This window comes from Acomys minous (assembly GCF_964271855.1).
Source record: "Acomys minous genome assembly, chromosome: 5".
Taxonomy (NCBI): Eukaryota; Metazoa; Chordata; class Mammalia; order Rodentia; family Muridae; genus Acomys; species Acomys minous.
In genome coordinates, this window is record NC_140494.1 from 81,624,789 (window position 1) to 81,650,367 (window position 25,579).

At 39.3% G+C, this 25,579-nt stretch overlaps 2 protein-coding genes across 2 annotated transcripts in view; one reads left to right on the forward strand and one right to left on the reverse strand.

Moving 5' to 3' along the window:
- Positions 1 to 25,579, forward strand: part of LOC311598612 (methyl-CpG-binding domain protein 3-like 2B) — a 60,981-nt gene that overhangs the window by 13,447 nt on the left and 21,955 nt on the right. The window lies entirely within an intron of this gene.
- On the reverse strand, positions 12,275 to 18,171 carry LOC311598391 (upstream-binding factor 1-like protein 1; the record flags this gene model as incomplete). The annotated part of the gene is made up of 2 exons (XM_084783444.1): positions 17,995 to 18,171; positions 12,275 to 13,546 (listed from the first exon to the last, which is right to left on the reverse strand). Exon 2 carries the CDS (start codon positions 13,415 to 13,417, stop codon positions 12,275 to 12,277), a length of 1,143 nt encoding a protein of 380 aa, XP_084639570.1. The 5' UTR covers positions 13,418 to 13,546; positions 17,995 to 18,171.

Sequence of the window (25,579 nt, forward strand, 5' to 3'; positions counted from 1 at the left end):
GTTCACTTCACTCAGCACCTTTTCTAGCCCCTTATATTTGTCTAAGGATTTCATGATGTCTTTATTTTTGTCAGGTGAAGAGCAGTAGTTCATTGTGTAGATGGACCTCATATAACAATATCCATTATGTGGTTGAGGGACATCTAGATTGTATCCACTTTCTCGCTATTTCCAGTAATTCAACTATGAAGAGAGTTGAGCAAATACCCTTATTGTATGGTGGGGCATCTAGTAAGTATATGTCCATTAGAGGCATAGATGGATCTTTTGTTTGATAAATCACCAGATTGATATCCAAATTGTTTATACCAGGTTGCACCCCACCAGGAATGGAGGAATGATCCCCTTGTGCCACATTCTCTTCAAGTATGTGCTCTCACTTGAGGCTTTTATGTTACTAATTCTGATAGGTGTTAGTTGGAATCTGAGAGTTGTTTTGATTTGCATTTTCCTGAGGGCTAAGGATGTTGATCAATTATATGCTTCTCAGCATTTAGATAATCTTCTTTTGAGAATTCTCAGTTAAGAACCATACTACTTTTTTTTTTTTTTTTTTTTTTTTTTTTGGTTTTTCAAGACAGGATTTCTTTGTGTGGCCTTGGATGTCCTGGATTTGCTGTGTAGACCATGCTGGCCTTTATATATTTTAGATATTATCTCTCTTTGATATGCTGTTGGTAAAGATCTTTTCCCAGTTTGCATGCTTTTTTTTTTTTTTTTTTTGGACTGTGCCCATAGCTTTACAGAATTTCTCTGTTTCAAGCAATCTTAATCTGATCTGTTGGTGTTCTGTCAGGAAGTTGTCTCCTCTTCCAGTGAGTTCAAGGCTCTTCCCAAATTTCTCTCCTATTAGATTTCCTGTTTCTACTTTCACATTAAGGTCCTTGATCCACTTGTACTTGAGTATTGTGCAGTGTGACCAATATGGATCTATTTGCATTTTATACAAGTAGATAACCAGTTGGACCAGTATCCTTTCTCTAAGATGCTACCTCTTTTCCTTTCTATGGTTTTACCTTGTTGTCAAAATCAAGTGTCCTTAGGTGTGTCACTTTCCTTGGGTCTTGAATTTGATTCTATTCTCCCACCAGTCTGTTTGTATGCTAGCCCCATGCATTTTTAAAATCACTGTTGCTCTATAGTACAGATCCAGATCAGCAATACAGATTCCTCAAAAGTTGAGAAGTATTCTATCAAGGTCTATAAACAAGGTCTCTACTTTGACAGGAATTCCATTGAATCTGTAGCTTGCTTTTGTGAAATTGTGCATTTTTACTCCACTAATCCTACTGATCCCTGTACTTGTAAGATCTTCCCAGGGACTGACAAATTCTTCAGTTTTTTTTTTCAGAGTCTTTCCCTTGCTTGGTAAGAGTCACACAAAGGGCTTTATTTCATTTTCTTTCATTTTTGGCTACTGTTAAGTGTGTTATTTCCCTAATTTCTTTCTCAGCCCATTTGTCCTTTGTATACATGGTAGCTACTGCTTGTTTTTAGTTAACTTTGAATCCAGCCACTTTCCTCAAGGTGTTTTCATCCATAGGAATTCCCTGGTAGAACTTTTGGAGGCACTTCTGAATACTATCATCTTGAATAGTGATGCATTGACTTCCTCCTTTCTAATTTCTCTCCCCTTGATCTCCTTTAGTTGCCATTGCTCTAGGTAGAATTTCAAATACTATATTGAAGAGATTTGACAGAGTGGACAGCCTTGACTTGTCCCTGATTTCAGTGGGATTGCTTTTATTTTCTCTCCATGTAGTTTGAAGTTGGGTAGAGGCTTGCTGTATATTGTCTCCTCTAATTTTAGGTATGTGCCTTCTGTCTTTAATACCTATTAGACTTTTGGCATGGATCAGTGCTTGATGCTATTCTAGTATGCAAGGAAATGATCATGTTTTGGTATTTCCTTTTCCCAGAATTGTTTGTATGCTGGATTACCTAGATGGATCTCTGCCTATTTAACCACACCATCATGACTGGTTTACATGCTGATAGGTCAAAGTGCTTGATATTTTTTCTGTTTCCTTTGGTTGGACTTGTGAGTCTTTTATTGAGTATTGTTCCATCCATGTTCATGAGGAATATTGGTCTAATATTCTCTTTTCTATTTGCGTATGTGTTTGCTTTAGGGTTTTTTTTTGTTATATTTTTGTTTGCCTATTTGTTGTTGCTGTATCTTTATTTATGAAGGTTTCAGACTGTGTTTCTCTTCTTCATTTTTGTCCCAGATATTTCTCTTTAGATCTGATGGGGTTCAAACTCACAGAAATCTGTCTCTTTTTTCTCCCCAAGTTCTGGGATTACAGTTATATGCCCCTATATCTGGCTGCCTTTTGATTTGTCAAGACAAGGTCTGTAGAGGTAATCTTGGTTGCGCTGGATCCAAGCCTCTATTTCAGAGTGCTTGATTCAAAGTCCTATGCCAGTACCACCCAGAACTTCTCATATGTGTAAAATATAAATGTACAGTGATGATGATATACCCAACTCACTCCCTTTCCAGCTCTTTTTTAAAAAGAAGTATATGAGCATTATATTTTTTATTTAATTAATTAATTTAGCATTTTAGGTGCAGGGCTTCTTTGTGTTGTTTTGAGAGCCCTGGACTCCATTCCGCACACAAGGGTGACTGGGAAACCAAAGATATCTTCTAGCCTATGTTCCCCAAACACTAGGCTTACAGGTGTGCACCACCGCTGCCCAGCTTGGGTAGTAATATGTTAAAATGTAGTATTTTCAGTTTTGATTGAAATATTCTGACATATAATTCTTGTGAAAATTGCCTTGAGGACAACTATGATCCACAGTAGGACTCTAGGACAGATGCAAAAGCAACCAACAGAGCAAGGAAATGCCTTCTCTTATAGCATTGAGATGAGAAGGTCCATATATTTATTTAGTAATTAAATTAGTAAAGCTACTAGGTGGGTTACAAAGCCTTACCTTAGGCCAGCTTGAATCTAATCCTTTGACGCTTCCTTCCATGTGATCACTACTTGATAGATATTGGGCTTATTAAAGGGTATACTAAATATCATGTAAACTGGAAGTCTGATTGACAGAGGCTAAGGAAGGGAGAGAAGCTACAGCATGTTGTTTGAAATGAAAATCCCAAACACTCTTTTTTCAATAAAGACTCAGGAGCCAGATGCTGGGGGAGAAAATCTGCTAACTGGGAGGGGCAAAGATAGTATCAGGTGATCGCTACTCAGTGTTCTTTCCTACGGAAAAAGCCCTGAAGGCTCACTAACTCAACAGACACCCAATGAAATGAAGGTCAGAAAGACTCATGCTAGCTTAAAGTCCAATAAGTCATAGGCAAAGGAAGTAAAGACCTCAAAATCTAAGAGCTAAAGCTCCTTTTCCTTCTACACCATGTCACAAATAACTGTTCAACTCAAAATCCATCCTATTCTTCATACCTGTCAGCTGGTTTCTTCCTCTGCCTCTTGACATAGCGCTAACTTTATTAAATCTAGTGTGTTGAAAACTCTTGGATTAAAGCTGTGTGCTAGGGCTCAAGGCCCCAAACAAAAGATTGGTTTTTACAGTTCATTGTCTCAAGGCTCACAATGGAATCAAATATCCCACAAGGGAATAAGGAACACAACAACCTGGTAATGCTATGTCTACCACCTTACTTGTACTATTGGAATATTAGGTTGTATGGGAGAAAAAAGGGGGCACTTTACCCAAAATTGTTCAATTTCAAGTCATAATTTCATTTATTTTTAAGATTATATGCTTTATTTAGTGAGCATGGGAAGAGAAGGAAAGGGAGGAGAGGTACTCCAAGGGAGAAAGAGACAGAGACAGAGAAAGAGAGAAAGAGGTAGGAGAGTAAGAGATCAAGAGGCAAGAATCTCAAACCCAAATCTAATTATGGTTTTGCTCTGTAGGTCTTCAGGAATAAGGTACCCTGAGTGGTTCTCTAGGGTTTGATACTGAGTCCTTAACTTGTTACCATGTGTGGTCATGAAAGGAAACCAACATGCTGCCGCTGTCTTCCCTTGTCTTCTTTGTTTTTCTGAAACTCAATTAATGTTTCCAATTTAACTACAGGTCCAAGATTTCTTTCATGTGACAGTAGATTGAATCCATAAAGGTATTATGAATGTTGTCATATCAATCCGGTCTTTACACTTCTATACTAGCTGTGCCTTGAAATGTTCGAGGCAGACAGGTCTCTAAGCTGAGGCCATCCTGGTCTACAGAGTGAGTTTTAGAACAGACAGGGGTATAGATAAAAGTTGTCTCCAAAAACACAATATGTATATAATTCTAAGTTGGATTAAAGGAAAATAAACCGCGAGGGTCACTAGTAGTTAATATATTATATTATTATATAAGCATGTTTACAAGGACAGACATGAGTTTTCAATTTATGAAATAGCAATTTTTGTGTTAATACATAAACATTTACTTTTGTTTTGTTTGCTTTTTGAGAAAGGGTCTCACTATGTAGCTCTGGCTGATCAGGTTAGAGATCTGACTTCTCTCCACAATGCTGAGATTAAAGGAGTGCACCACCACTCCCAGCCTTGATGACAGAGGGAACAATGCCAGTGTCTCTTCAGTTGTCACCATCTTATGACAGACTAGCAGTCACCACTGCAGACATCTGGAGACAGGGGGAACGTGAAGAGAACCAGGAAGGCACTAGCTGAGTCCTTGGAGGATTCGCCAGTATGTTTGTGTCCCAGCACCATGTAAGTTTTTTCCACTGCTGTTGTTCTGTTGTACATCTAGAGATCAGGGAAGCAGAAAACTTAGGAAGATATTTTAGTGTTTCCAATTGACCTGTGAAAGACCTGACTGGATCTAGGGACGATTCCTGTGGGATCCATGACCGTGGACTCCATCATAGCCTCTGCACAGTTGCTCTGCTGTCCTCTGACACCCACACTGTGATCATTGTCCCAGGACTCAGCTCTAATTGGCCCAAACCATTAGACCCATGGCACTGGTACTGTTCTCACAGACTTCTGCACATAGCTCACTGCCACAGAGTGCTGGGGAGTCCTCCCACTCCCAACTTCACTCTCCCCTTTCTCTTCCCTTCCCATTGGATTGGTTGGCCCTCATCTCCACCAGGACCACAAACCATCCTTGCTAGGTCTGGCCTACTGCTCTTTAGCACACTTGAGTGCTCTTCTTCATGAGAGCTCAGTAGAGACCATGATTTAGTAGACACTGCAACTAGACAGAAACAAGTGGGCATTCTAGTGAGAACTCAAGGTTCCATCCCAGTGACTGGCAGGCTTCCTGAACCACTAATCCTTCCAAGCCAAGACAATGATTTGCACTGGTAGTTTTCACAGCTCCCCATCCTCACTTACCCAAGGGCCTGTCTCATGCGGTCTCTGAGAAAGTCGACTCTCCGCATGGAGAGATGCCGGAGAAGGTTGAATCTGGAGAACTGAGAAAGGAACTTGTGCACACACTTCTCTTCTCCATCTCTTGTCCTGGAGCCAAGCCTGAACACGTTCTTGGAGATGGGCGCCAGGAGAGTATGCAAAAGTTTCTCATCTGTCCTAGGCAGGGAGCAAATTGGGCCAGCGAGGACATATTCCACTCTGGTTCACTTCTAGTTCCTCCAGGTGCTCCGAAGGAAACAAAGTCAAGATCTGCCTGACTCTATGGACAGGCTGAGCCCAGATCTGCATCTTCCTGCAGCACAAGTGGAAGGAGCCCTGTCTCTGCTGGGCCCACTGCAAGAAGCATGCCTGTTTTTTATCGGGCCGTGGTCTGAGGCAAAGGTCAGCTTCCACCTTCAGTCGCTGCCTCAGGGCATCTGGGAAGGACCTTTTCCTTTCGCATCTCCTGAACTCTCTCTGCTGAGCAGCTACCATGTTCTGCTCCAGCCCAGAGATGCTGGAATGGATGTTGTTCAGTGCTCAGATCCAGTAACTGAAGTTTTCCCATCCTGTGGGTACAACAAGTGAATTGTGAGATATTTAACCGGACCTAACAACACCCAGTGTGGCTCAGCTCTTAGTTTGAAATGTCCTTCACTCACTACTTTGGAATACTTTAGTGTGTTCTTCTTTCCAAACTTGTCTTCAGCTCAACACTTAATACATTCTTTCTTGGATTTTGGTTTTACATAACCAATAGATTTAATTTTAAAAACAGAAGAATGAGAATTTTATAGTTAATGAGCAAATATTTTCTTTTGGCACAGCTTAAAAATAGGGAAAATCATAATATATATAACACATTAATTATAATAGTTTCTAATATTTAATCAAACTGGATTTAAAACAATGGGAGAAAACCACTGTGTCTGAGGAGTGCTTTGGATTCCCTACAGCCAGTAGGACACATTGACAAAAAGGAAGAGAAATGATTTGGAGAATGGGGGGCTAATTTTTAAGTCCATACACAAAAGAGGATAGCACCAAAGTCAATAAACATGTAAAGAAATGTTCAACTCCTTTAAAGAGTGCCAAACGTTCTTTTTTGGAATATAATTGAACTACTGGATACAGAATGAACTAAAAATAAAAAAGTAACTCTCATGTTTACAAAAGACAAATGGGCAAATAAAGAAATCAGGGAAATAACACCTTTACATCAGCCAGAAGAAAAAAGACATGAACTGTCTTGGTTTAACTCTAACCAAACAAGTGAAAGACTTCAACTCTTTGAAGAAAGAAACTGAAGAGTATGTCAGTACATGAGAAGATCCTCCATGATCAGGGATCAGTAGGATTAATGTAGTAAAAAGGGACAATTTCCCGAAAACAAGCTAGAGATTCAACAGAGGTCCCATCAAAATACGAACACAATTGTTTACAGACCTTGATAGAACCATTCTCAACTTCCCATGGAAAACCACAAGAACAATCTTAGAATAGATTGGAAACAATAAAATATCCTCCAAAGGTATCTGCATCCCTGATCTTGAGATGTACAACAGAGCAACAGCAGTGGAAAAAAAGTACATGGTGCTGGGAAAAATCATCCTGGTGAATCCTCCAAGGACTCAGCCAGTCCCTTCCTGGCTCTCTTCACCTTCCTGCCCTGTCTCCAGATGTCTGCACTGGTCTGCTGGTCTGTAATAAGATGGTGACAGCTGAAGAGACACTGGCATTGTTCCCTCTGGACTATAGAAAGATAGTGACTGCTGAGTACCCCTTGTTCCTCTTCCAAACTTGGGTGTAGGAAGAGGTGAACTCTGAGGAAGTGTTCCAACCCTTAACACTGGCTTCATCCTGCATTCCCGCTGAAATTGTTACAGAGTTCCTAAGATACAAAGGACATGGGAGGTTCCCTGCACTGTCTCCACCTGCATCCTCTCTGAAGCACAAAGCTGCTGGGCTTTCTCTAGGTGCTGTTGGTCTTTCCTTCTCTCGGTGATATTCCCAGGGTTAGAAGTTATGCTAGACACAGCTTTTGGAAGATGGAACTGGTCAACCTCATAGGACTTCTAGCTTTTCCCCAAGCCAGGCTTTGGTTTGAGCCTTGAACTTTCTCTTGCCTTCCAAAGCTTCCCTCTTCCTTTGTAGTTTCTGGGGTATCATACTTCTTCTGAGTCTTCCCCTTGAAAACTAAGAGAAATGTAAATAGCACAGGATCACATATCCTACTAGTTACAAAGAACTTCTTCAAGTCATGTATGGTTTGTCCTGAATTTTCTCAGAAGAAAGAGCTCTCAGATCAATGTACTGACTAAAGTCATTTGTGAAAGTTTCTCCAACTCAAGTGTTTGAAACCAAAAATGTGTAGGGCTAGGCAACACATGTTGAGTCTTTGCCAAAGCACCAAGGCTGCTATAGTGTAGGTTCTAGGTACCAGGCTTCTAAGCCATCTAGGTCATGTGACTAGGAAGGATTAAGAGCTGAGCATGTCTGTGTCTACCAAGCCAGTTACAAACAGATTTACTCCATTTTCCTTTAAGAGTGACCCTTGCAGGTTTTCTTTCTCATGGTCACTGATGTTCCAAATCTATCCACAGTGGCACACAGGCATCACTAGTGCAGACGTCCTCCATTCCAGTTTGGGCAAGAACACTAGCTGTCCAGAGAGGGACAAAATCCACCTAGATATACATCTCAGAGATCATCATGGGCTGATGAATTACAGCCTATATTTCTATCAAGTAGTATTAGCAAGTAGTGAACAGCTTTTCACAAGACATTAAGTTACTTTTTTTTTTACCTCACATTATTGGAGAGTACATCTGAGCACTAAGTTAAGGAAGCTTATATATGAAGAGAAAAAACAGTAAACACTCCACAGTTACTGTGAATAATGTACTCAGGGTCAAAAGCTGCCCTGGAAGTGAGATTCCTGAAGGCCCCTCCATGGTTGTAGAGTTTGTCCTTAAGGGCTCCACTACAGAGATGCAGACAGGACTTGAGTAGCTTCAAACAGCAGTGTCTTTCCCATCTGATTCTCTTTCTACATAGAAAAAGAGATAGGTACATTAATTATCAGGCAATCCAGCACACAGATTATGCAAATTTGTTCAAACTGTCAGGGAAACTGGGCCTGGTAGTACAGTCCTTTAATCTCAGCACCCCCTGAGGCAGTGACAGCCAGATCTCTTAAAGTTCAAGGCCAGCCTGGTCTCCAAAGTGAGTCCAGGACAGCTAGGGCTCTGTTCTGTAGAGTAACCATGTCTTAAGTAAGCCAGGCATCGAGGGGTCACACCTTTAGAGTCAGGCAGATTTCTGTGAGTTCCAGGCCAGTGTGGTCTACAAAGTAATTCCAGGAGAGGATGAGCTCTGGTACACAGAGCAGCCCTGTCTTCAGAAAGCCAGGTGTGGTGGTAAAAGACTTTAATCTCAGCACTGGCAAGGCAGAGGCATTACAGGCTCTGTGAGTTCACCACCAGCCTGGGCTATCTAGTGAGTTCCAGCACAGTACTATGTGCTTTGTAGTAGGAACAGAAATGGATATGAGGCTAAAACAATGCCTAAGTATTAAAACAGAATTTGCTAGTTTTAAGACTGAAATGTCATGTCATACCTGGTAAATCATGCTTATATAATTACTACTCCTGTGCCTCTTGGTTAATTGTCCTTTAATCCTACACAGAGTTATGCACATATTGGTTTTTTTTTTACACAATTCCCATTTGACACTTGTTGTTCTGAAACGCACTCTATAGACCGTGCTGGCCTTATCTCACAAATCAGCCTGCTTCTGAGTGCTGAGTCCTTAGATGAAAAGTGTGTGCTTCCACTGCATAGCTAGAAATAAAGACTTCATTCTAATACAAATTGTCAGAATTCTGTCTTCCTACCTTAATAAATAAGTGATTAATTCTTTACATACCTTACTACAAAAGTGATATTTCTTAGAAAAAATTAATTCTATTTTATATATAGTAATTTATGTATTTTTATACTTATTGAATTTAATTTTTTTGAGACAGGATTTCTCTGTTAGCCTTACACGTCCTGGACTCACTTTACAGACCAGGATGGCTTCAACTCAGAGACGTGTCTGCCTCTGTCTGCTTAGAGTTAGGAGTTAAGATATTTGCTACCACTTTATACCGAGAATTAAATATTTTTATTCTATTTTTCTCTATATAAACGTGCAAAATGAGTTTCAGATCTATGTTCTGTCCCTAATAGTTAGGATATTAATCCTTTACACACCCTAATGAAAACATTTTCTACCACAAAGGAAAAAAAATTGCTCTCTCTCTCATTTTTTCTCCCTTTTTTGTCTCTCTTCCTATGTGCGTGTGTGTGTGTGTGTGTGTGTGTCTGTGTGTGTGTGTATGTGTGTGTTGTGGGTTTTATTGTTGTTGTTTTTGTTGTTGCTTTTCAAAACAGTGATACTCTCTGTAGCCTTGGCTGTCCTGGACTATCTTTGTTGACCAGGCTGTCATCCAACACACAGAGATACACTTGCCTCTGTCTTCCAAGTTCTTGGATTAAATGCCAGTGTCACAATGTCCAGCTAAGTTTTTGTTTCCTTTTGTTTTTTGTTTTGTTTTTTAGGCAGGGTTTCTCTACATAGGCTTGGCTGTCCTAGAATCACATTGTAGAACTCTGTGTCTTCAAAATCACACAGAACTTCCTGTCTCCACTTCCCCAGTGAGAGAAATAAAGGTATGTACCTACATGACAGGCTAGGAACTTGATTCTCATATATATTATGCCTAAAACACCACTTTATCCATGGCTTCATGAAATGTCATTCACTTCTAAATTTATGTATTTTTTGTTTATTCATTTATTTCCTAAAACATTCTTTAACTCGGGGGACCTGGGAAAATAGATAGATATTCCACCCAGTGCATACTGAGTTAAAGGTGTGCTCTATTGATGCCTGCTTCATTTAGACCTTACTGCATAGTATTGCCCCGGTTCTATTTTATAGTTTTGTTCATTTGTCTTTGGATTTCCACACAGTGCTGTCTCATTGGGCTGTAGCCCAGGCCTCTCATATTAACTGTTGAAAGAAATCATTACTGAATTGCCAGTATGGATTTGAGTTCACATGGTATTGTAGTCCATGGAAGCCTTGAATTGAAGTTTCCTTGCACTATAACTCTTATGGACAGAGATCCTTCTGACCCTGCCTTCCTGGTGCTGAGTTTGAATGTGTGCATGACCTAGGAGGCAAAAAGCAGTGAATCTCTTTATGTTCAAGATAAGCCGGATGTATATAGCAGTTCCAGGATAGCCAGGTCTATGCCATGGAGAGAACTTGTCTCAAAATCCCATAAAAGGAATGTATGATCTTGAATTTGTCCTATAGTTAGTATAAAAAACACTCTTGCAATGGAATACAAAATCTATTGGTTATGTGACTCAGAGTTGTAGGGTTCATTCCAAGCTGGCAGCTGCTAGAAATCCTGAATTCAGCATGGACATGTTGTTTTATTTCACCTTAGGCTGAGTTTCATACCACAGTGTCCTCAGGCTCAGGCATTTGGTGGCGGGGGTGACGGGAGGGAGGTCTTCACTAATACATGGCTCATGAGATTTCTCAACCTCAACAATTACACTTCTCCACATGTATCGATTGACCTGTGTATTTTCTTTGCATCTCTAGACAGCGCGGAGGATTACACTGCAGAGGAATTCCATCATTACTTTTTTAAAGATATGATAAAATCAACACACAACATTTATTAAAATTCTTTATTTGTTGTATAAGTAAATATCAACTTCTGGCAACATTCTATAACTTATTTAAAACCATATATCAACACAACTTTTTGGATCCCTATCCTATAAATTTTAACCAAATTTTAAAAAGCAGATGAGAAAATATTAATACTAATACTATATTTTCATATAGCTACATGAATATATTTGATCCTACACTGTTAAAAACTTAAATAAAAACATATAAAAATTGTAAAAGTTGTAAAATATACATACACCAAAACAATGGTTTTCACTGGAGAACACAGAGACAAGAATTCACTATAATCAGAATAATATTGCATTTTAAGTATGAAAAAGTAAGAAGTTATTTTGACAAATTTCACCTTAAATAAATGACAAATAATTGACGATATATCTTTACATCCTTATTTAAATATTCTATGTTCCAGATATATATCAAAATATTCTACTACTCTATTAACATTAGAAATTTTACAATCTATGCAGAGCTAAAATAATAAAATGAATATTTCAGTAAAAATAGTCTCAAAGGTACTCATAAATATATTATAAAGCTAATGTACATGAATATGGCTTAGAATATTCAGCAGCTAAATAAATAGAACTTATTTTAATTTTCTTTAAAATTGCACTCAGCAAAGTAACAGCAGTAATGGTACTGTTGTATTAAAGACCAATCAGATAATGTTAGAGAAATAATATGTGGTTGTACCTATCTATTAGTGTTTCTACTTATTCTTAGTTTCAGACTTGGTATTTATTGGGTCCAACTCCAAGGACTGAGAAACCCTCCCTAGAATGAGCTGATGCAGTTTATGTACTCATGGGTAAGCTTTGTAAGGATGATTCCATAGTTTTTTCAAATCAAATGTAAATAGCTTGTATGTGTTGCTTGTGAAGGCTTCTTGCTGTGCCTAGGACTCCGATTCAGGCAACCTCCCTTCTCCTCTCACTTCTCCTTTCTTTTTAGCGAGAAAGGAAGGATGTAGGAGAGAAAAGCAAGGGAGTATAAAACCCCAGAGTGGACAGTTCTTTCTCTATCAGGGTTGTCCTGGGTTTGGATTTGAGATTGGAATGTGGATAAAACAGCATGTAAATTAGATGGTTCCCCGAAAAAGACATCAATCATCTTCATCTTCACCTGAACTGCTAGAGTATGAGGAGCTGCTCTAGTCTTCCTGTTTCCCATCTTCTGTGCTAATCGGAATGGATGCATGGGAGCCACCATCACTTCCCGTAGTAGTCTCTGAGGATTCTGCCCCAGAATCCATAAGCCCTTGTGGCTTTTCAGGCCTTGCTGGCAGGCCCCTTTCTGAGGAGGAGTGCACATCTGTTCGAGCACGCTTGGGGCTTCTGCCTCCAGACATGGCCATGTTCTTTCGCTTCCCACAGGAAGCCTTTGCCTCTGTGTAGGCTGCATATTCCTCTGGTGACAGTTTCTGGAGCCAGCGGTTCAGCTTCACCCAGTATTGTTTCTGAAGCGCCTCGGCCTGTTGCTTATAAAGTTCTCTCTGGTCCCGTGGGACTCTGTGCCAACCCCTGCTAATCTCAACCCAGCGCTTCCTGAAGGACAGATGCTGCAGCTCTGGGCTTGACCAGGAATCTTGGTGAAATTTCTCGTAGGCGTTCATAGGAGGTTTCTTGGGTTCTCCCTGAAATATCTTCTTGGAGGAAAATGCTTTGGGCAATGCCGTTTCTGGAGGAGTCTTTCCCGTTTTCATAATGCTTTCTGATTTTTTAGACTCTTTGATCTCATGACTCTTCGGCAGCACAGCCTTCTTAGGAGGCCCTCCAACAGCATGTTGTTTCTTGAACTGAGTCACTTTTTCTTGGAAATCTTGTTTGTCCTTCTGGAAGTCTTGAACATATCTCTGCTTGACCTCCGCAGGCAGCTGATTGTATTCTGTTGTTATGACTTTAGTCAACTGCCCACTGGTGTACTTGGGGTACTTCTTAGAGTACTCAGCTCGCTTCTCCTTGTAAAAGCACATATAGGCAGTCAGGGGTCTTTTGGGGAAGTCAGGGTGTGGCTTGACTTTCTCAGTTTTGCCAGGTTCTTCAATCAGTTCCTTGGCCTCCAACACTAATTCTGTCAGTGTGCGGAACTTCCTCAAAGGATGAGAACTCTGCATCCACTTCAGTTTGCACATATCTCGTGAATACTGTTTAAAAGCTACTTTGTCCCAGTCTAGGTCTGCCTGGGTTTTTTGGAAGGTCTGGAAGTCACCTGGTGGGATGTTATTCTTAATGGATTCCAGTAACTTCAGAAGGTCTCTTTTGGACCATAGACCTGGGTTATCAGATGATGCCATTCTGCGCTGAGATTCTGTGCCCAGGAACAATAGCTCAGTTGTACAAACACTTCCACAGAAGTTTGAACAGCTTGGAAACACAGCTTAGTAGGCTCTTTTGGAATTCCACAGATTCTGTGAATCAGTATTCTGAAGAGAAACAAACAAACAAAAAGTTACATGTCATTATTGGAATTGTTGAACAACATCAGGTATCACTGGTAATGTGATGCTCATAGAACTCACTTACTATTAACAATATAATATTTTATCCCTTAAAAATAAAAGATGTTTGATTTATTCGCAATTGGTACAGGTGCATGCTCTTGTGCCCCCTTTACCAAATCTTAATAGAACTTGTCTAAAATTGAGAGAATGAAGCAGCTGGAGGTGGGGTACACCTTTAATTCCATAACTAGTATGGTAAATCTCTGTAAAATCAATGATAGCCACTTCTATATATCAAAGTCTAGGAAAACCAGTGCTGGATAGAAAGAGTAAGAAAGTAAAGGTAATTGACTTGCACACCAGAATGGAGAGGTTTAAGTGACACACAAGGAAACCATCTCTATATTGTTAAAACCTATTTGAGGCAAAAGAGCAAATCTTTATTTAGTGTGGAAGATCTCATACACATAAAATTATATGATTTCTGTAATGAACTCTAAGTGTAGATACCATGCAAAAATCAATTTATAAGCAGTCTCTGTACATTCAAAATTTAGATTCATAAATTCATAAAATAAGTGAGGAAACCATGTTAATTTTTAAAGAGTATAATTTTATTTTTTTTAATTTTTTCTCCTTTATTAATTTATTCTTGTTACATCTCAATGGTTATCCCATCCCTTGTATCCTCTCATTCTTCCCTCCCTCCCATTTTCCCCTTATTCCCCTCCCCTATGACTGTTCCTGAGGGGGATTACCTCCCCCTGTATATGTTCATAGGGTATCAAGTCTCTTTTGGTAAACTGCTGTCCTTCCTCTGAGTGCCACCAGGTCTCCCCCTCCAGAGGACATGGTCAAAGGTGAGGCACCAGAGTATGTGAGAAAGTAATATCCCACTCTCCACTCTACTGTGGAGAGTGTATCTTAAATCTTAATATTATGTGAGATTAAAATTTTGTTGCCCAATATTAAACTGAAAATAACATCATTCTCCTTATTAAGGATCACTAATATTACTATCTCAAATTTCCTGTAACCAGTCAATTAATGAATTTATAAAATCAGGAATTACTCCTACCTCTAGATCTCTGGTCTTATGAAAGCTGGTAAAAAAGCTGCCCATCATTTAGGAGGTGTTGTGTCTTCAGAATTCTCAGGATAAGAGTTGTGACTTGAAATAAGGTCTCTGCAGTGTAACCACATCCATGGGCCTTAGAACTAAGCAAATTTTGGAGCTCAAAAGCTTTTATATAGAGATCTGAAGGCTCCACACTAAGTTGAAATATTAAGGTATTACCATAATTAAAATAAATTGTAAAATACCCTTCTTTAAAGCACTGGGCACACTCTGAGTGTGGCTTTATCCTTCTGGGTATTTTGCTGTTGTGAAAAGGATGAAGGAGGGTTTATCACAGACCCTTCCACTGATAAGGTGATAATCAATTATGATAAATAATTGTGATGGGGAGAATGGGTTAATTTAATAATCTAAGCTTCTGGACACCCAAGTAAGTAGTCCTCTACCTATCAGCTCTCTCAGTCTCTCTGTCTCTCCTCCCTTGCCCCCCCTCTCTTTCCATCAGGGTTTCTCTGTGTAGCCTTGACTACCTGGATTTGCTTTGTAGACCTGCTGGCCTTGACCTCACAGAGACCCACCTACCTCTGCCTTTCAAGTGGTAGTATTAAAGGCGATTGCCACCATACCCAGCTACTTTTTAATTTTTGTTTTGTTTGTTAGGCAGGGTTTCTGTGTAAATCCTTGGTTGTCCCGGGATCCTTTTGTAGACCCAGAGTCTCAAATTCACACAGATTTGGCTCTCTCTACCACTGGAGTGCTGGGATTAAAGGCGTCTGCCTTCTTCTCATCTCCTCACAGAACTTTCTGTAAATCTGACCATACCGCATGTTACCAATGAAGCCTCAAATATGCAACAGGATGGAAATCATAAGTTGTATTAACCTTGCATCCTCCCATATAACAATGCAGTATAAACTTCTCATTACTGAAGAATAAGACTGAGATTTATTTGTAAGTGTAACAATGTAAAAACAACCAATCTATCTCTTATTTAAAAATCACTCCAAAATATTGATTACATCATATGGACCTAAGTAATAAATGTACCTTCAACTCTTTGAATGGGGTGAAAATCAGGATTGTTAACAATAACCTTCCTTCATATTCAAAATTCTCTTGCCTCAACCTCTCATTATTGCTCCCGAAAAAGTGAGTGGTTTCCATTATCTTTCTATTTATTTTATTAGTGCTAGAGCTAGAAATGAATACATGCTAGGGAAGTTGTTCATGTACTGAGTCTCCAACAAAGGAGCTCAGTAAAAGTATAAAATCACTAAACAAATGTCTCCTAAATCAATACATTAATAAAATACTCTCTAAATAGTTAAAAACATATTTGAAACACAAGACTATAAGTTTTTCCAGTGGAATATCTCATTTATGTGGCACTACATGATTTCTATAATGAACACTAAGTATAGATACCATGCTAAAAGTCATACTATAAGGTATCTCCATACCTTCCAAAGTTAGATTTACAAGGATCATAAAATAAGTGAGGAAACCATACTCATCTTAATTTTAATGTTATGATAGATTAAAAATTTGAACCTCAATAATAAACTGAAAATAAGAGCATTCTCTATATCAATTATCACAAGTACTTCTATATGAGAATCCCTGGACTCAGAAAAAATATAAATCCATGGATTGAGGATTTCCACTCACCTCCAGATCCCTGGTCTTATCAAAGCTTGCAGGAAGGTCTGCCCTTTGCTTCAGAGATGCTGTGCCTTCTGATCTCTCTTGACAACAGCAGTACCTTGAAGAAGGGCTTCACTGTGTGACCACTTCCTAGGGCCTCTGAACTGACTGAGTTTTATGCTTCTCAAGCCCTTATATAGAGATCTGAAGACCCCACCCTAAGGTGGAATATGTTGCTATTAGCATAATTAACCTAACTGGTATAATCTCCTTCTCTAAAGCCCTGGGCACACCCTAAGGGTGGCTTTTGCCTTGTGGGTATTTGGCTGTTGCCAGATGCCTGAGGCAGGGTTTATTACAGACCCTTCCATTGATGAGGTGATAATAAATTTGAAGAAAGTAATGTGATGGTGAGATTTGGTTAAATTTAAATTCTAAGCTTTTAGAAACCCAATAGGGAATTCTCTCTCTCTCTCTCTCTCTCTCTCTCTCTCTCTCTCTCTCTCTCTCTCTCTCTCTCTGTCTCTCTCTCTCTCTCTCTTTCTCTTTCCTCATCTGTAATGACCTCTCTCTCATACAGGGTCTCTCTTATGTATATCTAACTAGCCTAAAACTTACTGTGTTGTCCAAAATGGCCTCCAATTCACAGAGATCTGCCTCAGTTCCCATGTGTTAAGATCTAAGGCATGTGCCACCACTCCTGGGTGAAAAAGACATTTCCTTTATGGAGTAATTTGAAGTATGAAGATTCATTGTCAACCTGGGCCAATCTTTTGTTGACAGTCCACATGAAATGGAAGAAGCTTTTGCTTTTTCCTGCTTGCCCTCCCTCATGACCTCTATTTTGTGTGTGTTACCACTGGGATCAATTCAAAATCCGATCTCACCAGGATTCTCACAAAGACTGGAGACAATTTCCTATCCAGAAAGTCTCCAGGTCTGTATTTGTATTGTAGGAGTGATCCAATCTATGGGCTTAACACTTACATAATTGTTGGTCTTCTGGTTGTGAGAGAGCCATTACTGGGCTACTCAGACCATATCCTGTAATCCAGTCTAATAAGTGGCTTGTTTGTTTTATAGTATCTTATAAGATATTTTTCCTTTAGTATCTCTGACTGCTATGTGGTTCCAAATGTCACATTGAAACCTCTTCTTATAAAATGTTCAAGCACGAATTTAAAACAATTATGTATATAATTTCTTTAAAGGCACATTATATATTTTGACTTTAGGATATTTTTTTCAGATAAATTTAATCTTATAGCTGTAGCTGTGGTAGAACTCACTATAAATAACAACAGGCTGAAACACACCAGAATGGAGAGGTTTAGGTGACACACAAGAAAACCATCTCTATATTGTTAAAACCTATTTGAGGCAAAAGAGCAAATCTTTATTTAGTGGGAAGATCTCATACACATAAAATTACATGATTTCTGTAATGAATGCTAAGTATAGATACCATGCTAAAACCAATTTGCAAGTTGTCTTTGTACATTCAAAATTTAGATTCATAAATGTCATAAAATAAGTGAGGAAACCATTTTAATCTTAAATTTTAGTATTACATGAGATTAAAATTTTGTTGCCCAATATTAAATTGAAAATAACACCATTCTCCTTATTAAGAATCACTAATATTACTATTTGAAATTTCCTGAAACCAGTGAAATAATGAATTCATGGAATGAGGAGTTCCTCTTACCTCTAGATCTCTGGTCTTCTAAAAGCTTGCAAGAATGCTGCCCATTGTTTAGGAGGTGATGGGTCTTCTGAATTCTCTGGACAAGAGTTGTGAATTGAAATAAGGTCTCTGCAGTGTAACCGCATTCATGGGCCTCAGAGGTAGGCAAATTTTGGAGCTCACAAGCTTTTATGTAGAGAACTGAAGGCTCCACCCTAAGTTGGAATGTTTAGGTAGTACCATAATTAAAATATATTATATAATCCCTTTCTTTAAAGCACTAGGCACACTCTGAGTGTGGCCTGATCCTTCTGGGTATGTTGCTGTTGTGAAAAGGATGAGGAAGTGTTTATTTCAGACCCTTCCATTGATAAGGTGATAATCAATTTTAATAAATAATTATGATGGAGAGAATGGGTTAAATTAATAATCTAAGCTTCTGGACACCAAATAAGGAGTCCTATACCTATTAGCTCTCTCAGTCTCTCTGTTTCTCCTCCCCTGCCCCACCTTTTTCCATCAGGGTTTCTCTGTGTAGCCTTGACTACCTGGATTTGCTTTGTAGACCTGCTGGCCATGACCTCACAAGGACCCACCCACCTCTGCATTTCAAGTGGGAGGATTAAAGGTGATTGCCACCACACCCAGCTACTTTTTAATTTTTGTTTTGTTAGCAGGGTTTCTGTGTAAATCCTTGGTAGTCCTGGAATGCTTTTGTAGTCCCACAGTCTCAAAATCACACATATTTGGCTCTCTCTGCCTCTGGAGTGCTGGGATTAAAGGCGTCTGCCTTCTTCTCATCTCCTCACAGAACTTTCTGTAAATTTGACCATACAACATGTAACCAATGAAGCCTCAGATATGCCAGAGGATGGAAATAATAAGTTGTATTAACCTTGCATCCTCCCATATAGCAATGCAGTATAAACTTCTCATTACTGAAGAATAAGACTGGGAGTTATTTTTAAGTATAACAATGTAAAGACAACCAATCTATCCCTTATTTAAAAATCACTCCAAAATATTGATTACTATCATGTGGACCTAAATAATAAATGTACCTTCAACTCTTTGAATGGGGTGAAAATCATGATTGTTAACGATGACCTTCCTTCATATTCAAAATTCTCTTGCCTCAACCTCTCAATATTGCTCCTGCAAAACTGAGTGGTTTCCATTAACTTTTTAATTACTTTCTTAGTGCTAGAGCTAGAAATGAACATATGCCAGGAACGTCGTTCATGAACTGAGTCTCCAGCAAAGGAGCTCATTAAAAGTATAACATCACTAAACAAATGTGTCCTAAATCAATACATTAATAAAATATAATCTAAATAGTTAAAAACATATTAGAAACACAAGAGTATAATTTTTTCTAGTGGAATATTTCATACATGTGGCATTATATGATTAGTATAATGAACACTAAGTATAGATACCATGCTAAAAGTCATACTATAAGTTATCTCCATCCCTTCCAAAGTTAGATTCACAAGAATCACAAAATACGTGAGAAAACCATACTCATCTTAATTATAATGTTATGATAGGTTAAAAATTTGAAGCTCAATAATGAACTGAAAATATGAGCATTCTCTATATGAACTACCACAAGAACTTCCATATGAGAATTCCTGGTCTTGGAGAAATTATAAATGCATGGACTGAGGATTTCCACTCACCTCCAGATCCCTGGTCTTATCAAAGCTTGCAGAAAGGTCTGCTCTTTGCTTCAGAGATGCTGTGCCTTCTGATTTTTCTGGACAACAGCTGTACCTTGAAAAAGGGCTCCAGTGTGTGACCACCTCCTAGGGCCTCTGAACTGACTGAGTTTTATGCTTCTCAAGCCCTTATATAGAGATCTGAAGACCCCACCCTGAGGTGGAGTTTGTTGCTATTAGCATAATTAACTTAAATTTTATAATCTCCTTCTTTAAAGCCCTGTGCACACCCTAAGGATGGCTTTTGCCTTGTGGGTATTTGGCTGTAGTCAGATGGCTGAGGCAGGGTTTATCACAGACCCTTCCATTGATGAGGTGATAATAAATTTGAAGAAAGTACTGTGATGGAGAGATTTGGTTAAATTTAAATTCTAAGCTTTTAGAAACCCAATAGGGAATTCTCTCTCTCTCTCTCTCTCTCTCTCTCTCTCTCTCTCTCTCTCTCTCTCTGTCTTTCTCTTTCCTCATCTGTCATGACCTCTCTCTGATACAGGGTCTCTCTTATGTATATCTAACTATCCTAAAACTTACTGTGTTGTCCAAAATGGCCTCCAATTCACAGAGATCTGCCTCTGTTCCCATGTGTTAAGATCTAAGGCATGTACCACCACTCCTGGGTGAAAAAGACATTTCCTTTATGGAGTAATTTGAAGTATGAAGATTCATTGTCAACCCAGGCCACTCTTGTTGACAGCCCACGTGAAATGGAAGAAGCTTTTGCCTTTTCCTGCTTGCCCTCCCTCATGATTTCCATTTATTGTATGTTACTGCTGGGATCAATACAAAATCTGACCTCAGCAGGATTCTACAGAGACTGGAGACAATTATCTATCCAGAGAGCCTCCAGGTCTGTATTTGTACTGTAGAGTCATCCAATGTGTGGGCTTAACACTTACATGATTGTTGGGCTTCTAGTTGTGAGGGAGCCATTGCTGGGCTACTTAGACCATATCCTGTAATCCAGTCTAATAAGTGGCTTGTTTGTTTTATAGTATCTTATAAGATTTTTTCCTTTAGTATCTCTGACTGTTATGTGGTTCCAAATGTCACATTGATACCCCCTCTTCTAAAATGTTCAAGCACCAATTTAAAACTAATAATGTATTTAATTTCTTTGAAGGCAAATTATATATTTTGAGTTTAGGATAATTTTTTTCACATAAATTTTATCTTGTATCTCTAGCTGTGGTGAGCTCACTATAAATAACAACAAGCTGAATAATAAAATATGACTGAAAAAATAGATGAGAAATTTAAAACCCAGATTGGTATATGATAAAGATTCAGTTTTCATACAAATATCAGTAATAATAAATGTGTTAAGGGATCAGAGACTTTCACTGCCATGGACTCAGTTGCCAGCACTAGGACGACCTCCTCCTTGCAAGATCCCTTACCAGTATACAGAGAAAGAGGATGCAGCATGTCCTGATGAGAATTGATAGGCTGGGGTTAATTGATAAGGGAGAAGGGCTCTCCCTCTCTGAGCACTAGGGAAAGAAAATAGGGGAGAGGAGGGAGGGCTGTGGGAAAAGAAAGAAATCAGGCTAGGAGACTTGATTGGTTCTTAGAGCAAGTATTTTTTAATAAATCAATATAAAATTACACACAAGTCAGATAAAGATACTTCAAGTAGAACTTACAAAGGCCACAATATGTGCTTTGAAAATTTTTAAAATGTGTATTTCTGAAAACCCATCACTGTTCACTCCCTCATGTTCTCCACCAGCCTGGCAAGACTATCTTCCTCCAAGGCCTCAGCCAGTCTCTTTCTGGCTCTCTTCACCTTCCTGGCCTGTTTCTGGATGTCTGCAGTAGTCACTCCTCTTCTGCCATAAGATGGTGACAGCTGAAGAGACATTGGTCTTGTTACTCCTGGAATGTAGAAAGATAGTGACTGCTGAGGAGCCTCTTATTCCACTTCCAAACATGGGTCCTGGGCAAGGGTTAACTCTGAAGAAATGTGCAGATCCTTAACACCACTGGCTTCAACCTGCATTCCCAGTGCACTTTGGTTAATAGGGGTATTAGGATCCAGTGGATATAAAATGTTCCCTATCCTGTCTCCAGGCTGAGGGTCATTCAACCTCTCCAAAGCAGACAGCTGCTGGGGTTTCTCCAGGTTCTCTTGGTCTTTCCTTCTCATGGTGATATTCCCAGGGTAAGAAGTTATTCTAGACATAGCCTTTTGGAAGAATCAACTAGTCAACCTCATAGGACCACTGGTAGTTTCCCCAAGTCGGCTTCTGGTTTTGGTTTTGGCCCTGAACTTTCTCTTGGCTTCCAAAGCCTCTCTCTTCTCTTGTAGTTTCTCGGGTATGATGCTTCTTCTCAGTGTTCCCTTTGAAAACATAGAGAAATGTAAACAACACAGAATCTCATATACTACGAATTATATACAATTGTCAGAGTTTTTGTTTGGTCTTTCCTCCATTTTCTCAAGAGAAACAACTCTCAGATTAAAGTATAGATTAAATTTCTCTGTGAAAGTTTCTAAAACTCAAATATTAGGAAACAAAAATGTGGAGGACGAGGCAATATATTTTGAATCTTTACCAAGCTACCAAGGCTGGTGTTATGAAGGTTCTACTTATGAGGCTTCTAATCCATCTAGGTCATGTGACTAGGGAGGATTTAAAGCTGGGCATGTCTGTCCTACTAAGCCAGTTGCAAACAGATTTTCTCTGTGTTCCTGTCAGGCTGCATCTCTCAGCTTTTCTTTCTCATGGTCACTGATGTTTCAAATCTACCCTCAGTGGCACACAGGCATCACTAATGTAGGAGTCCTCCTCTCCCGGTTCACAAAGAACACTAGCTGTCCAGAGAAGGACAAAGACTTGCAGAAATACATATCATAGATTAGAGTTGTCATTATGGACTGATGAATTATGTCCTACATTTCTTCCAAATTGTATAAGAAAATAGCAGCTTTCACAGGACACCAAGTTATATTTTTTGAGATAATTTCATTTTATAGTACAAATGTGCATGAACATAGGGAGCTTTAAGTAGAAAAAGAAAACAAGGATGACCATTCCACACTTAATGTGAATTATGTACTCACGATCAAAGGCTGGCTTGGAACTGAGTTTCCTGAAGTCCCCTCCATGGTTGTAGAGTTTGTTCTTAAAGGCTCCACTGCAGAGACACAGACAGGGCTTGGGTAGCTGCAAATGACTGTCTTTCCAATCTAATTCTCCTTCTATATAGAAAAAGGGAGAGGTATCTTAATTTCCAGGTAATCCACCCCACAAATAAAGCAAAGCCTGTTCAGACTGTCAAGGAAACTAGGTATGGATTTATAGGACTTTAATCTCAGCAGCCCATAAGCAGTGGCAACCAGATCTTTGTGAGTTCAATACCAGCCTGCTCTGCAAGGTGTGTCCAGGACAGGTAGGGCTCTGTTATACAGATTATCCCTGGGTTAAATAAGACAGGCTTGGTGGAGCAAAGTTTAAATCCAGCAACTAGGAGTAAGAGGCAGGAAGTTTTCTCTGAATTTTAGGCCTGCCTTTTCCCAGCTAGTACAGGACAGTCAGGACACAAGAGAAACCCTGTTTCTAAAAACAGAGAAGAATAAGTAGAAGAAGAAGAAGAAGAGGAAGAAGAAGAAGAAGAAGAAAAAGAAGAAGAAGAAGAAGAAGAAGAAGAAGAAGAAGAAGAAGAAGAAGAAGAAAAGATAAAAAAAAAACACTGTCACAGTAAATGAGGCAGGCTTCAAACTCAGAGTGAGCTTCCTTCCTGTGCCTCCGTAGTGTTGGGAATAAAGGTGTGTGCCACCAAGACTGGCCTTAAGAAATCTTGAGAATATAAAATCCTCTTCTCACAAAATGCTCAAATCACAAACCATACAGAACAAAGAAAACTTTACTAAACTCCACAAAGGTAAATGGCCAAGTACCATGTAATGGCATATCCATCAGAATCACAACAGACATTTCTGAAGAGAATAAAAGGCCAGAAGGCCTGCACAGAGGCCTTGGACATAGCCAGAGACCACCTATGCAAATCCTGACTATAATACCCAGCAAAACTATCAATTACTACTCATTGTGAAAGTAAGGTATTCCATGAAAATCAATATCAAAAGAGTACCTATCCACAAAACCATCCCTACACAAGATAATAGAAGAAAAATGCCAACTCACAGAGGCTAAGTACACTACACCAAGGATAACAAAGGGCATAGTTAACTTCACTTAAAAAAAATCTAAACCAGACAAACATACAAACACAGTACCACAACCCATATAAACCAAATAAACTAATAGTCATTGGTTAATCTCCCCCAAGGTCAGTAGTATCAAGTATCCATTAAACCAGGATTATTAACCACAGACTTGCTTCCTTCTCACGATCTACTGCCTCAAAATTCCCAGTTAGCACCCAACAATACTGAGTGGTTTCCAATATCTTATTATTCACTTTCTTAGTCCTATGGCTAGAACAAAAGCATGGTAGGCAAGGTGTTCATGAAGCCTCAGCACAAGGAGCCCAATAAAATTGTAAGGTCAGTAAACAAATGAGTCATGAAATAATACAGTAATAATATAGTCTCTAAAAGTTTAAAAACCTATTAGAGACACAAGAGTACAACTTCTTTCACTGGGGAAGGTCTCTTATACATAGAATTATGTGATATATATAATGAATACTATTTACCACAAGATCCATCTATACCTCTCCTGGGCATTTACCCACTAGATGCTCCACCATACAACAATAAGGGCAAACTATGTTCATAGCTGAGTTATTGGTCATAGCCAGAAACTGGAAAGAATCTATGTGTCCCTCAACTAAATAATGGACAAACAAACTGTGGTACATCTACACAAAGACCTACCACTCAGCAACAAAAAACAAAGACATCATGAAATCGGGAAGCAAATGGATGGGGCTGGAAAAGATGCTGAGTGAAGTGAACCAGATCCAGAAGCACAAGCATGGTATGTATTCACTTGTAGGCAAATATTAGCCATACAATGAAGGATTGCCCTATTACAATACACAGACTAAAGAAGCTAAGTAACAAGGAGGAACCTTGGGAAGATAATTCACTCTCATTCAGAAGGAAAAGTAGAATAGACATTGAATGCAGTAGAATATAGAGGGTACAGGACAGGAGCCTTCCATAGATGTCCTCAGAAATACTCTACCCAGAAGGGAATCAGAGCAGAATGTTGGTCACACTGCCAGATTAGGGCATATCCAGGAAGTCCTATGGATGAATACCATGGAGAGTAAAAGTCCTGTGGAGAATAGAAGGACCTGATGGAAGCAAGGATCTCCACAGGCTGATCAACAGAGCCAAAAAATATGTGCCAAGTAGAGCCTCCAAAGACTGATGCACAAACAAGCATCCATGCATGAACAGGACCTAGAAGCCCTGCTCAGATGTGTTCAGTAGGCTGCTTAGTCTCCATATGGGTCCTCTATTAAGGGGAGCAGGGGCACTTCCTGCCATGGAATCAGTTGCCTGCAGTATGATCGCCTCCCACTGGCTGGATACCTTACCTGGCCACAGAAAAAGAGGATGCAGGCAGTCCTGATGAGACTTAATAGGCTGGAGTCAGTTGATAAAGGAGAAGGGGTTTCCCTGTCTGAGGACTAGGGAAAGAAAATAGCAGAGAGGAGGAAGGGAGGGAGGGACCAATAGGAAATGAGGGAAGGAGACTTGATTGGAATTTAGAGGAAATTTTTTTAATAAATTAAAATAAAAGATCCATAGAAGTAAAACAAAGTTCCTTCAAGGAGAACTTACAGAGGCCACAGTATGTGCTTTCCTAATTTTTTTATTTAGTTTTCTTAAAACCCACCTCTGTTCAATCCCTCATGTTCTCTGCCTGTCTGGCAAGCCTGTCTTCCTCTAAGGCGTCAGCCAGTCT